The sequence below is a fragment of the Anser cygnoides genome, chromosome 11 (assembly GCF_040182565.1).
Source record: "Anser cygnoides isolate HZ-2024a breed goose chromosome 11, Taihu_goose_T2T_genome, whole genome shotgun sequence".
Taxonomy (NCBI): Eukaryota; Metazoa; Chordata; class Aves; order Anseriformes; family Anatidae; genus Anser; species Anser cygnoides.
Window position 1 is genome coordinate 19499174 of NC_089883.1, and position 13331 is coordinate 19512504.

The window sequence follows — 13331 nt, forward strand, 5'->3', positions numbered from 1 at the left end:
ATGAACTATGTGGATGAAAACAGATGGGTGTGAGAATTGTTGAGTATTAGAATAAGGCATCTCTTCTTTTTCACACTTCAGACTGTTTCACAGTTCTTGCAAATTCCTTCAATATTTCCAGTCCTGAAAATCCTTTTTCTTGATTTTCTAGCCTGAGAGCAAGCACGCTTACCCTGGTGGCTAGCTGCGACTATGTTGGATATTTAATAACTCTTGGGATCTACCCGTTTTCTCCACTCATCTTTCTGTGTTCTCATTGTACTATTTCTTTCCTCATTACCACAGAGAAAATTTGTGTTTTCCTCTTTGACACAGCAGCCAATTCCCTTGAGACAGAACAGATTTTTTTTTTTTTCTCCCATGTTACAATAGAGATTTACCCAAGGTCACACTATGAAGAGCCAAGGCCAAGAACCACAATTTGAAATTCCCTGGCTCAAAACCCATAAACTGAACCATCTCTGCCTCTCTAATAATTAGAGTACAAATGAACTCTAACCTACTTACTGAATTATACCTGACTCAGTGTGTGAGCCAGTTCTCCAGGGTATACATGGCTAATTGACGTCAGTTGTCACTGAGTCACATGTGCACTATGCCTCAGTATTACACACTGAAGCAACTGAGATTATAAATTTATATCAATTATAAGTGTCATTACACTAGTCTGGGAGACTAAAAATGAGAAATTCATTAAGTTTTACTCATTTGCTTTATATTTCCACAGAAGGTCAACTTACATCTGTTGCATGCTCCACAGCTGCAAGGGGAATCCATAAAATTCCTAAAATGCTGTCCCAGAGCAAGCCTTTCTTCCACAGCTCTATAGTGAAGCCCTTTTCATCAGCACTGATTTCACTAAAAACAATGAATACACAAATCATTAAACTGAAAATGCAGGCTCTTCTACTCCATCATAATACTGAGTTAGTGATTTACAGTACATACAGAGGGGTTTTATTTTCAGTATACTCATAAAATGCAAAATAGAGTCATGATGTAGACATTAGACTGGACATTGTTCAAAACTGCTTTTTACAAACTGATGAGGACAATTCTGCTGGAAATATGTGGCACAATTGCCAGTCATCAGTAGCCTTATTCTGCTACATGATTTGGAACTACTGGATATAACCCAAAAATAATACAGGACCAGGAAGTGCATTTAGCTCAGGTTCTTCTGAGCAGCTTCTGCATACAAGTTTTCCAGTAGCCTCCACAGGACACTAGTCTCCTCAAGACAGCCCTAAAGAATCTGCATTCTCAAGATCCACCAAAACTAACATACGTACAGGAGTAAAATAAAATAGCTGATCTTTGGTAGGTGAGTTCTTCAGTGAAAGTAGGATTCAGAATCATTTTTAACATAAAACTCATAGGAATATTTTTAATGAAATTAAGGGTTGACAATGTTGACCATGATGTTGCACACACTGTCAATCCATATGGACCATCAGCTTCAGCTAAGAGTAATTTACAATGGTATGGGAAAAAATTACATCTTCCCTCATAACAGCAAACAAAGCCAAAAACAACCCAAAGAGAAGGAACAGAAACAATCTCCTACAGGGAAGTAAGTCAGTTCCTAATATCCTGTTTTCATGGTAAAGAAGACAAGGATAAAAGATGTTTGGAGCTTATTCCCATCATCAGAATTGACAAGTTGCACTGTAGAACAGCGCAATGTGCAACAAATACGGTGGGAAAACTGCTCTATACTATACGCTTGTACTATAACAGGCAGAAATGGAGAATCCTTAAAAAATAGACAACAGCATGACTTTATAGTACAAAATCCATATAAGTGTATTTTTATAGTACCTTTTAAATGTCTGTCAGGTTATAAGTTTAAGCAGTGGATAGAGCTACAGCAGGCATGTAAATTATTTTCTCCAACTTCTAATTAGATTTAGTTATGTCAGTGCATGCTGGAAATTGGTTTATGGTTATATTAGTAATAAACTGCAAACTTAAAAATAATCCTAATAAAGAGCTCATTCTCACTGATGTCATGGAACACTCATTTACGTACATTATGAATAAAAGCAAAGCAAATATAAAACAAACAAAAAAACATGTTTTAACACATTTTTTAGGAAAATTTAAAGGACATGTTACACTTCCATTTTAAGTTATTTTTAATTGCCTCCTTCACCAAAGGTGATGGATAGGGTAATTGCTGAAATTTACCTGTTGATCTTCCTGATACGCTATTACCTTGCCACTCAATACTCTCCCAGTGTTTTATAAAACTTTTATGTCCAGATTAATAAAGTGCCAAAAAAATCATCTTGACACAACGTTGGTGTATGTTAGAAAATGACAATCATTTTCAACAAGCTACAGTTGCAGTATAACTTTATAAAGGCTAGATATTCATATTGATATTAATTTTTCTCATTATTTGCAAAGACAGATAAACTACTCCAGTTTGGATAATTTAAGATGTAGCTCTGAACAGTCTGCTAGAAAAAACCTGATGACTGTGAAGCAGAGGAGGAATTAGCCCCAGATTAAGATTAGTTTTACATGGTTGGAAGCCAGCCTTTTTGAATACCTCTTTGATATTCCATTACTCTAGCCATAAAATGTCATGCAAAGAAGGTGTAAATATTGGCTTAATGTAAATAAAAACTGGTCCGTCTTAGTCTTCAATTAAAGCAAGCTGATATTCTGTAACAGTTCTCAGTTGCACAACAACAGAAAGAAATCAGTTGCATGACATCAGGAAAAACTCCAAATTTAATAACTTCAGCATAAAATTCCGATGAATCTAAGGACATCAAGTGAGACTAAAAGCACTATGAAATAACATTGATTTACATGAAATATATGTGAAGTAGAAGAAAAAAAAGGATGGAGATTTTAGCAATGTCACCCTTAATATAGAATAAAATTAAAATTTATTGGCTTATTCCAAATAATGTTACATGTAGAGCCTGTCAAAAGATACTTATAGTTTGTAAGAATCAGTAAATAGAGTAAAAATGTTCAAAATATTCTTTGACAAAACACAAAAACATTTGGATAAAAATGTGAGAACAACGTCAAAGAAAAAAGCCAAATAGTGTTTAAATTTGTAAAAACATTTCAACCAACTCTACCCTATCAGTTTCCACAAAAGAGCATGTGGTGACAAAGATTTATGCAGGGAGAAAGGAGGAAATCAAAAGCATGGGAGAATGGACAGAAAAATAGTAGAGGTTGCATATTTATTGTTCTTAAATACTGAGATAGTGGGGTAGCCTCATTAACTGCTTTGAAATTTTCAGTTAAAAGTAGGTTTCATCAGAATATCAGTCAGCGTGTACATGCTTGGACATTCTTGGGCAGTGAGGTTCTAGAGGCTATATAAGGTTTTGGAGAAACGAGAACAAAAAAGAATAACAAGATGGAGACAAGAAGACAAAGATACGCAGACAGAAATGAAAAATGATACAGGTCAGTAAAGAAACTACCTAGATATGCTGTTAAATAGATTAAATGGAAAGAACATATGAATCACAGAAGGAAATTTGAGAAAAATAGAAATCAAGTTACATGAGAATCAATTTGAGACGTCTTTCCTCTTATTCCTGTATTCTTAAAATATCACACAGAATTAAAGAACCTAGAGACAAATATTTTCTTTCCCTTGTTGGCTGCTGGCCTTGATCTGTGATGTGGCTGAATAACTTGGTTCTGTTCCTTATAACTTGCCTGGCACCTTCTCTGAGCTGGGTAATTTTTCCTTTGCTTTTGCTGATTGTATGTTTTCTCAGATATTATGAACTGTTCTAAACTATCCTATCCAAATACAGCAAAGATGCAACACAAATTGATATGAATCTGCTGTTACTTACAACATGAAGTCCTGTTCCCAGGAAGGTTTGCTTCCTCTTCTGTCTATTGTAGTGCTTTTCAAATTATGGACTTTCAAAACAACATAGGTATTGAATGCATCTGAAAAAGTAGTAACGAGAACATTTAGTTACAGTCCTATTTATTTATTTTTCTTCTAGAAGTCATTCAACTCCAAGGTTATAGAGGTTTAACTCTTACCCATTGAACACATTCAAAGATGCCTCTCAAATATGTGGATTTGAACAAGGAAATCCTTATTAATTATGAGATTATAACAGGAAAATCCCTGTACATTACAGGTAGGAGAGAACATAATCCTACATGTGAACAAGTATTTTAGGGGATCAGCTTCCAGATATGGCTTCTCTGATTATTTATCAATTTCTCTGTTAGATTTTACATGAAACCAGCATGCATATCCTCTCTGCAAATTTTCTTTGGCTTTCAGGTGATACGATAATGGGGAATAGCTATTTAACCTTTGTGCAATTAATGTGAGACCACAAACTTGTAGCAACGCAATTCCATCACATCTTTTGTGTGTGAATCTAGTTTTGTCTGTAGTTGCAACTACAAACCGGTCTTCAAGTGCTGTCCCCAACTGAACTCACTCTTGTAAATATTATTGCAAATGCACTGAATTAATAATCTTAAAATAGGACCTAAACAGCAGAAAGAATAGAACTGAAAATTTTTCAAACTGCTTGAAAATATCACTGAAAAAAGCACAAGAACTACTCTACCTTTTAGGGCCTATTTTAGTTTAACCCCAATAGGCAGCTAGGCACAACACAGCTGCACTCATGCCCCACAGTGTGATGTGGACGAAGAACAGAAAGGTAAGTGAGAAAACTCATGGACTTGAGATAAAGACAGCTATGGGTCAAGCAAAAGCTTTGCAAACAAGCAAAGCAAAACAAGGAATTTGTTCACTACTTTCTATCTGTAGGCTGATGTTCAGTCACTTCTAGGTAAGCAAGACTTATGGATAACAGTTTCTTGGGAAGACAAATGCTATTACTGAATGTCCAGCCCCTTCCTCCTTCTTTACCCCAGCTTTTATTGCTGAGCTGGATATATGTTATAGAACATCCCTTTGGTCATTTTGGGTCAGCTGTGTTGGTTGTGTCCCTCTCCAGTTCTTGTGCGCCACCAGCCTCCTTGCTGTCAGGGCAGCAGGAGAAGCAGAAAATTCCAAGTCTGTGTAAGCACTGTTCTGCAATGACGGAAATATAGCTGTGTTATCACCACTATTTCCATCAAAAATCCAAGACAGAATCAGACAAGCCTCTGCAAAGAAAATTAACTCTATCCCAGACAAAATCATGACAGGGCCTTACACAGGAATCTAGTGCAGAAAAGGGCGTATTATGTTGTCTTGACACAGCCATCCAGAAAAGCTTTTCAGCCTGTATTAACATCCAGCATTCTACATAAGGATCAACACTGGCATATGGGTTTTTTTTATTATTATTTTTTTTTTAGAACTATTGTCAAAGATGTGCCCAAGAAACAAGCCATTATTTGAGCTGTCTATATTAACACAGATTAATCAACCACTCTAAGTAGAGGGGAAGCTGTTTGTCTACAACAGCCTCTTGAATATGCTGTATCAAATTACACAGCAACTACCAAAAAGCATGAAAGAGAAGTTACCTCTGTACATCCTCTATGTACATCTTATCAACCAGGAAAAATGATAATGTTTGACAAAAGGACTAAAAGATGTTACATAACAAGAACTTTTTTTTTTTTAAATAAAAACAGTGACCAATGGTATTTTCTATAAGACACCAATCACCTCAAATACATCTTTGTTCTTACTTTGAACAAAATATTGACTAAGTCGATATAGATTTAGAAGTCTGTTGGCTTATTTTTTAAAAATGGTGTTAATGTGTGATTCACAGTGTCCTAGTAATCTTCCTGTTTACTTGAGTCAAAAGGTGAAATTTTGTGTTTTATAGTTAGAAAAAAAAATCATTTCTGGTTTGGAGACTAGCAGCTTAAGTTGTGAGAAATTTTCAAAACAGATTTTCATTATAATCACTTGTCTGAAAAATAGCAACCTAAAGGGTTTAATTCCAACCATTTGGAGCACCTGCATCTATTTCTAAATGTAAATCAAAAACACAACAACCTCACCCAAAGTTAAAACTCACTACTTTAAAGGAAAACAAATGATAAGATAGAACAATTAATTAAATTACTACTGAAAACAGTAGTAAATCCTGATTACTTTCCATCTTTCCCCAGGTCCATTTCTAGAATAAGAACTAAAAAATTTTCAGTCTGTCTGCATTATCATTGTTTTCTCTTGCCTGGAACTTTGTAATATGCCTTTTAAAACTGCTGTTTCACTAGGAGTTCCTTGGCCTTTTTAGCTTTTCCCTGTATCTAGATGTTACCCTCCAGCACTTTACTATTAATTAACCTTCTTCTTCAGATTTTTTGAGTTATATCAAGTAACAAAATGTAAAAGCTATCTTCCACACAAGCAGATATGTAACCTCCTGAAAGAGTAACTGTCAAAAGTGAATGTTACTCAGCTACTCTGGTAGTGGAAAGGAGATGTAGATTTTGTAAAAGGAAAAAAAAAAAGTTTTGTGTCCACAGAGCCATTACTGCAACTCCCAACTTTTTGGCTGTCAAAAATGGGGCCGTCTGGTGCAATGCTGTGCAGGAAAAGGAAGAGCAGGTTGTGCCTTTGCTCATATTTTTAGCTTTCAATGCAAAACATAGCACAGCAGCTTTATGGCAGTTTACACAGAGGAACAAATCAGGAGAATCTTAGAGTTTTGAGAAACATGGGGCTATGTCAACACCATACTCAGTCACCATCTGCATAAATTTCTACACCCCAAAAAAGAGCAATTATCAGAGAATACACCATTCACACTATTTAACAAATGTTCTACAGAATAAGGTAATTTAAAAGTTACTTAACTTGTATCAAATAATTCAGTCTGACAATCATCTTTTGTAAATTGTCACCTTTGAGCACATATAAAATAAAAGATTTGCTGAACACCACAGAACAGTTTGATTGTGTGAGGATATTAATGAGGTTTTTTCCGTCTGTACTTGATACACATACTTCAGAGCGTACTGTGAAGAACAGCTACTTCAGAGTTGAAAAATAAGGTTCTCAGAAAGCAGCTTAACCTGTGCTACTTCAGGTTATCTTTCTTTAATCCAGTTAACTTTGAACAACTTGCAGGTGTCACTTAAACCTAATAACCAGACAACTACTGGCAAATTGTTGCACTGATTAGGTTCTAGTTCTCAGGAGAAGCTGGTATAATGATTTACGAAGATCTTGAAGAATCTAAAAAAATCTAGTTTACCTATATGTGAGAAATCTCTGGCTAAGTTTGGATATATATATGTCCAAATATATATATATATATATATATATATTTCCTATTCCTTGCCTAAATCTTGGTCCTAGAGGCAGATTTATAACATCCTGTGCAGCTTGATTTTGCTCATGTTTATTGACTAGGGCCTGTACTTGACCTACATAACTGCTCATCAGTTAGGTATGTCCTCCTACCTGCTTTTTCCTCGCTGGGAAAATTCAGATACTCCTCCACCTGGTGAACCTAAAACACTGCACTCTTTGTAATAAAAGTTTCTCTTGACCCATGACATATTTAGGTAAAGATATTTCCAATAAAAAGCAATTTTACATATCTTTAACACTTGTTTGAGAGACAATAACAATTAGCAACTGAAAATAACAGACTAAGAGTCTAATCTTTTTTGTTAATTTGATCTTTAGAACACTTCCTCATTTGTTCGGTGAGGAACTCTTGATGACATGTATATTAGTCATCCCAGGTTTAAATGATTTGTTATGATACACATATGCATTTTCAAGGAAAATAAAGTAAAGCAGACATTAAAACGGAAATCAGACTTACCAGCTGCTTTATCCAGCCTTCCTTTTTTCACTATAAAAAAAGGAAATAATTGTATTCATATCATACATTGACAACGTTTACCAAAAATTTATTAAAAATCTAAGGGATTTCAGTGGTTTAAAAAAATGAATCCAAAAATGAAAGCATCACTCTTACAAATGTAAAGACCATTGTGATAATATCATTTCTTAGAATAAATTGGGAAAAAATGTAGAAAGTTTTTACAGCTTACAGAAACTTAGTAAAAACCTGGATACAATACAAAGCACAGAACAGAAACAAGGTAACTAGGGAGGATCACATATTAGCCATCACTTCATAATGCTAGTTCAAAATTCTTCTCAACAACAGAAGTCACAGAAGGCTCAGACTTCACATAATCTAATGTCTAGCATTCTATATTTTCTTTCTTTTTTCTTTTTTTCCTTTTTTAAAAAATATATATATTTTATTTACTCTACCTATTAGAAAAGACATGCTGTAGTAAACACCTTACCAAGTTAACATTTCAAATCCTGACTATTTACAGGTTTTGAATTCCACTCTGTGGTGTGACTTCCATTGTGGAAGAATACCCTGAAGCCAATAGGATTGTGATTCATATAGATTTTCCTAAGTATGATAACCTGGTCATTATCTTAGATGGCATATGACTATTAAACATCATTAAATTTAAACTTCTAAACAAGATAATCTTTAATTTTTCCTGGCATATCACTGCATGTAAGACAGTTCAGTTCAATTTGAATGAAACAATGCAGCCCAACAAAAATTAAACCTGCTTTAAGAGTATATTTATGCAAATTATGTATTTCACTGCTATACTTATAACCTAGCAAATGGCAATAAATAAGAAAAACAGCAAAACTTCAAGTCCATAGCTTTACATGGCAAAGGTTCCTATAGCTTATCATTGTTTTCTGACTCCCTCCCCACGTGCCTGTCGTCTACCCTCCTTTTCTTTATTCTTGCTTTCACTTGTCCCTAAACATTCCTCAGTATTCTGTAGAGTTGCATTACATTAGGAGAATGTCTATCTGACAATTTGAGTAATTCCACTGTGTTTTACATTCTGAGAAAGCTTTAGTTTTCAAGGCAAATAGGGAGACACCATCAAACTGTTGCTGAACCACAGGCAGACTGTGGCTCCAAATACTGCCACAGCTCAACTGCACTGCAAGAGTGCAGAATTTATACACTGTTCTTGCTAGACTTCCACTGAAGGAAGCACTACAAGAAATACTCCCACTCACTTAAATCACCAATACACATTTGCAGTCTACAAAGGTGCTTCTAATAGTCACCTACTAAATGTCACATTATTGAAGGAACCTGTATAAGAAAAACCTACCTTTTATAAAGAGAAGTTCCATTCCAGTAGAAAGATTATGTTAAAGGAAAATTTTTTTTTTTTCTTTACATAAGGAAAAGAGAAAGTTTGGCTTAGTGGAGATTAAATCACACTCTACCTCTTGTTCCTTCCCTGCAGGCATGTGTTTCACTTTTCCTACATACTCCTCCCATGTTTTACATGGAGGAAAGCCAGCCAATTAAAGGGCCAATTACAAAGAAAGACCAATGACAAATTTTCTGCTTCAATAAACACCCAGAGATGGAAAAAGAAAGGAGAAATATTACAATTATTTCCCCACCCTCATTTCCTCAACTTCTATCTGCTGTATGCAGCTGTCTCTAGTCTAAATAACATTCCCAAATGTTTTCTTCATCTGGCAATAACAACCACTGCAGCTATTTTATTAGCAACATACTTTGTTATTTCTTAAACTTTCATTTTAATATTTTCAAAACACTGGAAGTGGAATACAGAAGTTTTGATCTTTTACACATGGGAACATTTGTTGCTGCTCATATTAACACTAACTTTTGGACCATGTATATTTAATCGAATAATCGCGATTGTAAAAAAACGATTAGAGGCAGCTCACCTTATGCTTGTGCGTGCGAAATATGAATCTCTTGAACAGGAGGAGGATGACCCAGAAACTTTAATATTGAGCAAACAAGTGCTTCAAAAATTCATCAATGAACAAAATATGTTAGAAAAAGAAAAAGGAGGGATTGTGATAAATTAGCGGGTGTTTGTTCATTGTCTTTAAAAGGAATTCAGAGAATCTGCTGAGAAGATAAGGTTTTGCAATTTACGACCTTGTTAAGGGGGAAGACTAAGCAAGTAGATAGTGGGGAGGGGGTGTTGGATAAACATCCTTGGTAAAACAAAGACTCTGTGAAATACTGTTTGCCTTCACTACCCTCCCCCTTGAACACGAGCACAACGCATGATCATTGAAAGAAAAAACAACGACCCCCAACAACGAACTGCGCAGCTTCAGAAGGTTCAACAAGTCCTGGATGCTGTAAAACGACGACACTGAAAAGGGAAAGTTGCGTGCTGTGGTGGAGCGGAGACTCCCCAGCCGCCCAGCGCTGTTTTGCTTGTACCTGCTTACTTAATTAATAAATTATCTTCGATAGACCAGGAAATTGCGTGGTCTCGCTTATAACAAATTTGGTATATAGCTGGGAGTATTGGTTGATAGTCAACTGAATATGAGCCAGCAGTGTGCTCAGGTGGCCAAGAAGGCCAACAGCATCCTGGCTTGCATAAGAAACAGTGTGGCCAGCAGGGCTAGGGAGGTGATTGTCCCCCTGTACTCGGCTCTGGTGAGGCCGCACCTCGAGTACTGTGTTCAGTTTTGGGTCCCTCACTACAAGAAGGACATGGCAGTGCTCGAGCGAGTCCAGAGAAGGGCAACGAAGCTGGTGAGGGGTCTGGAGAACAAGTCTTACGAGGAGCGGCTGAGGGAGCTGGGATTGTTCAGCCTGGAGAAGAGGAGGCTCAGGGGAGACCTCATCGCTCTCTACAGGTACCTTAAATGAGGCTGTAGCGAGGTGGGGGTTGGTCTATTCTCCCATGTGCCTGGTGACAGGAGAAGGGGGAACGGGCTAAAGTTGTGCCAGGGGAGGTTTAAGTTGGATATTAGGAAGAACTTCTTTACTGAAAGGGTTGTTAGGCATTGGAATAGGCTGCCCAGGGAAGTGGTTGAGTCACCATCCCTGGAGGTCTTTAAAAGACGTTTAGATTTAGAGCTTAGTGATATGGTTTAGTGGAGGACTTGTTAGTGTTAGGTCAGAGGTTGCACTAGGTGATCTTGGAGGTCTCTTCCAACCTAGATGATTCTGTGATACTCTTGCAATGTTAAAATATTTTGCAACAATACTCGAAACACTGAAATCACTAAGAACTGTGACATTTATGACTGCTTGTTCAGATTAGTTGGGTTATGTGTTTTTTTTTTTGTGTGTGTGTGTATAATATCTATTTCCCACACACAAGCAACATCTTAAAGTTTTCAGTCTCCATCATATTAAAATTTAGCTTTTGATCTTAGATCTTAAATTCAGAAAGGAGGAGTGTCCTCAGAACAGAGAAGGGGGGCATAGACCTTTTGAGTTCAGTTTCTGCTGAGATGCTGTCTGCATTTCAATTAAAGGTGAGGACAGTTCAAAGAGGTTAATACTGAGAATGTTTAATATGGAAAAGAGAAAAAAGCAGGTTGGGGCCGGGGGGAGAGGAAGGTAGAATTTATCAGTATTTTTAAATATCTGATGGGAGGTGTAAACCAGACTGACTCTTCTCTTTATTGCCTAATAACAGGACAAGAGACTGTAGCCACAATTTGAATTTTGGTATATCATATAAACATTAAAAAAATAATAAAAATTATGAGAGCAGTTTAACACTGAAATATAGGCTGGCCAGAAAGAATGTAGAGTTTCCACCTTTAGAGATACTCAAAACCTGTGTACAATCCCCGATACTGTTGGAGAAGGAATGTTAGAGTAAGCTCTTTCACGAGCTGTCTTCCAACCTCAGCAATTCTCTGATACAGTGGCCTGAACTGTGTTTAGTATGAAAAAATTCAGTGCAGAATTTTATGGAATCTGTGATCACACCGCAGCATGTGCATAGTCATTTTGGGAGTGTGGGGGTGTGTACCACAGAAGTGTCAAGTATTTGTTTTAGGATCGTGCAACTATGTGATAACGTAAAGTTAATTACTTTTCAATTTTGCATTTTAGAATAATATGCTTGCACTTCTCTTCTGAATTCTATTTATTCTGAAGAAGTCTCCCAGAGCTAGATTCCCACCTTATGCAAACAATGGAGTTTCACTGAATTTAACAGAGCTAGTCTAGTGTTAACTGGCTGAAAATCTAATCCTGAGCTTGTATTTGGGTCAAAATTTAGAAATGTTTACTCAGAACAGAGGTGTGATCACTGTTCCCGAGGTTCAGTACAGAGTCTACAATAAGTCTTCACACAAGTCAAAGTCATACAATGTCATCTTTGTATCCTTCTGAATCTGTGCAAACTCGCCTCCTCTTCCGTTCACTCAGTTTCTTAGCTATCACAGCCATTGGTGTGGCATACTGTGACTCCTATTCTCAGCTGTGGTCTCTCTGTAGCATCCTCAAACATACTTTTCCAAGCAGAATTGTTTTTGGTGCATAACTGCATTTGGCATTTGACAGTCACCCACTCATTCTGATATTATGATTAAAGTGATCATACATTTTTCTTATAGCAGAGCTAGTCATTTTTATTCCTGTTTGAAGACTAAGATGATGCTTACAAAAATAAGAAAATTATGGCTTGCATATTCATTTTTTAAATATGTTCTCCCAAATTTTTCCTTCTACAGAGCAACAAATATAGGCATATAATTTCAAGCACACAAAAAACACTAAGGACCATCGCAAGCTAGTCTACATTTCCAGTGGGGAAATGATCACTGTGGATTGAGAACAGCGTATGTGCAAGTGCTTTCTCACTTGGAAAAATCATTATATTTAACAACAACAAAAAAGCACTGGGCTGGAACAAGCTGTTAGGACAGTGGCTAAAGAGATAAGAATAGAAGCTGCAGTACAAGAAGCATGTTTCACTAGCTAATATTTTCAGTAACTCCAAGTAAATACCTTATTAGCCATGCCTTCCCCAATGTTTTCCTCCTCCATTTTATCATTTCTTATTTAATGCCTGACATTTTACTTCAGTACTGTAAGTTGACTTTAGTTAAAATGTCCCAATATTGCAGATCCATATGAAGAATCAAGAATTCAGGAAGACATTAAAAGAATAAACAGAATTAGTTTTCTTGTATTTCTAGCTGAAATGTATAACAACTGTCTATATTTCCACCCCATTTTAATAGAAGAGAATAATAAGGTACAGTGTTAAAGATGTGTCACTTGATACTTTACATTGTTGAGTGATCTGCTTCTGAAAGATGTAAATCTGTTTTGTTTTTAAAGGTGTTATATTTCCTTGTTTGTGATTACATAACATTAGCAAACTGAAACCTTGCAGAATCAAAAGCAAAGAGATTTCAGTCTGATGATTTACCTACTTGGCATCAAAATTACACATTGTTCTTCGCAGGAAGTTCTTCCTCTACAGGATACTTGTAATGCAACAAATATGGTCATGAACACATCCTTTCTAATATAATATGTTGCAGAGAGAAAAAGGAACAAAAA

General features: G+C 36.1%; 1 protein-coding gene across 9 annotated transcripts in view; it reads right to left on the reverse strand.

Annotated features, from left to right (window-relative positions):
- Positions 1 to 9555, reverse strand: part of LOC106033676 (protein unc-13 homolog A-like) — a 59275-nt gene extending 49720 nt beyond the window's left edge. For 3 of the 9 annotated variants that reach the window (XM_048060194.2, XM_048060192.2, XM_048060195.2), the window contains exons 1-4: positions 9239 to 9519; positions 7770 to 7799; positions 3843 to 3942; positions 741 to 858 (exon numbers count right to left, since the gene is read on the reverse strand). In XM_048060194.2, coding sequence (XP_047916151.1) covers positions 741 to 858; positions 3843 to 3942; positions 7770 to 7799; positions 9239 to 9293 — 303 coding nt within the window. In that variant the 5' untranslated portion in view covers positions 9294 to 9519. Of the gene's footprint in view, positions 1 to 740; positions 859 to 3842; positions 3943 to 7769; positions 7800 to 9238 lie in introns of all 9 variants that reach the window. The other 6 variants (XM_067004016.1, XM_048060191.2, XM_048060190.2 and 3 more) reach the window with 6 other exon arrangements.
- Between the last annotated feature and the right edge of the window lie 3776 nt (positions 9556 to 13331).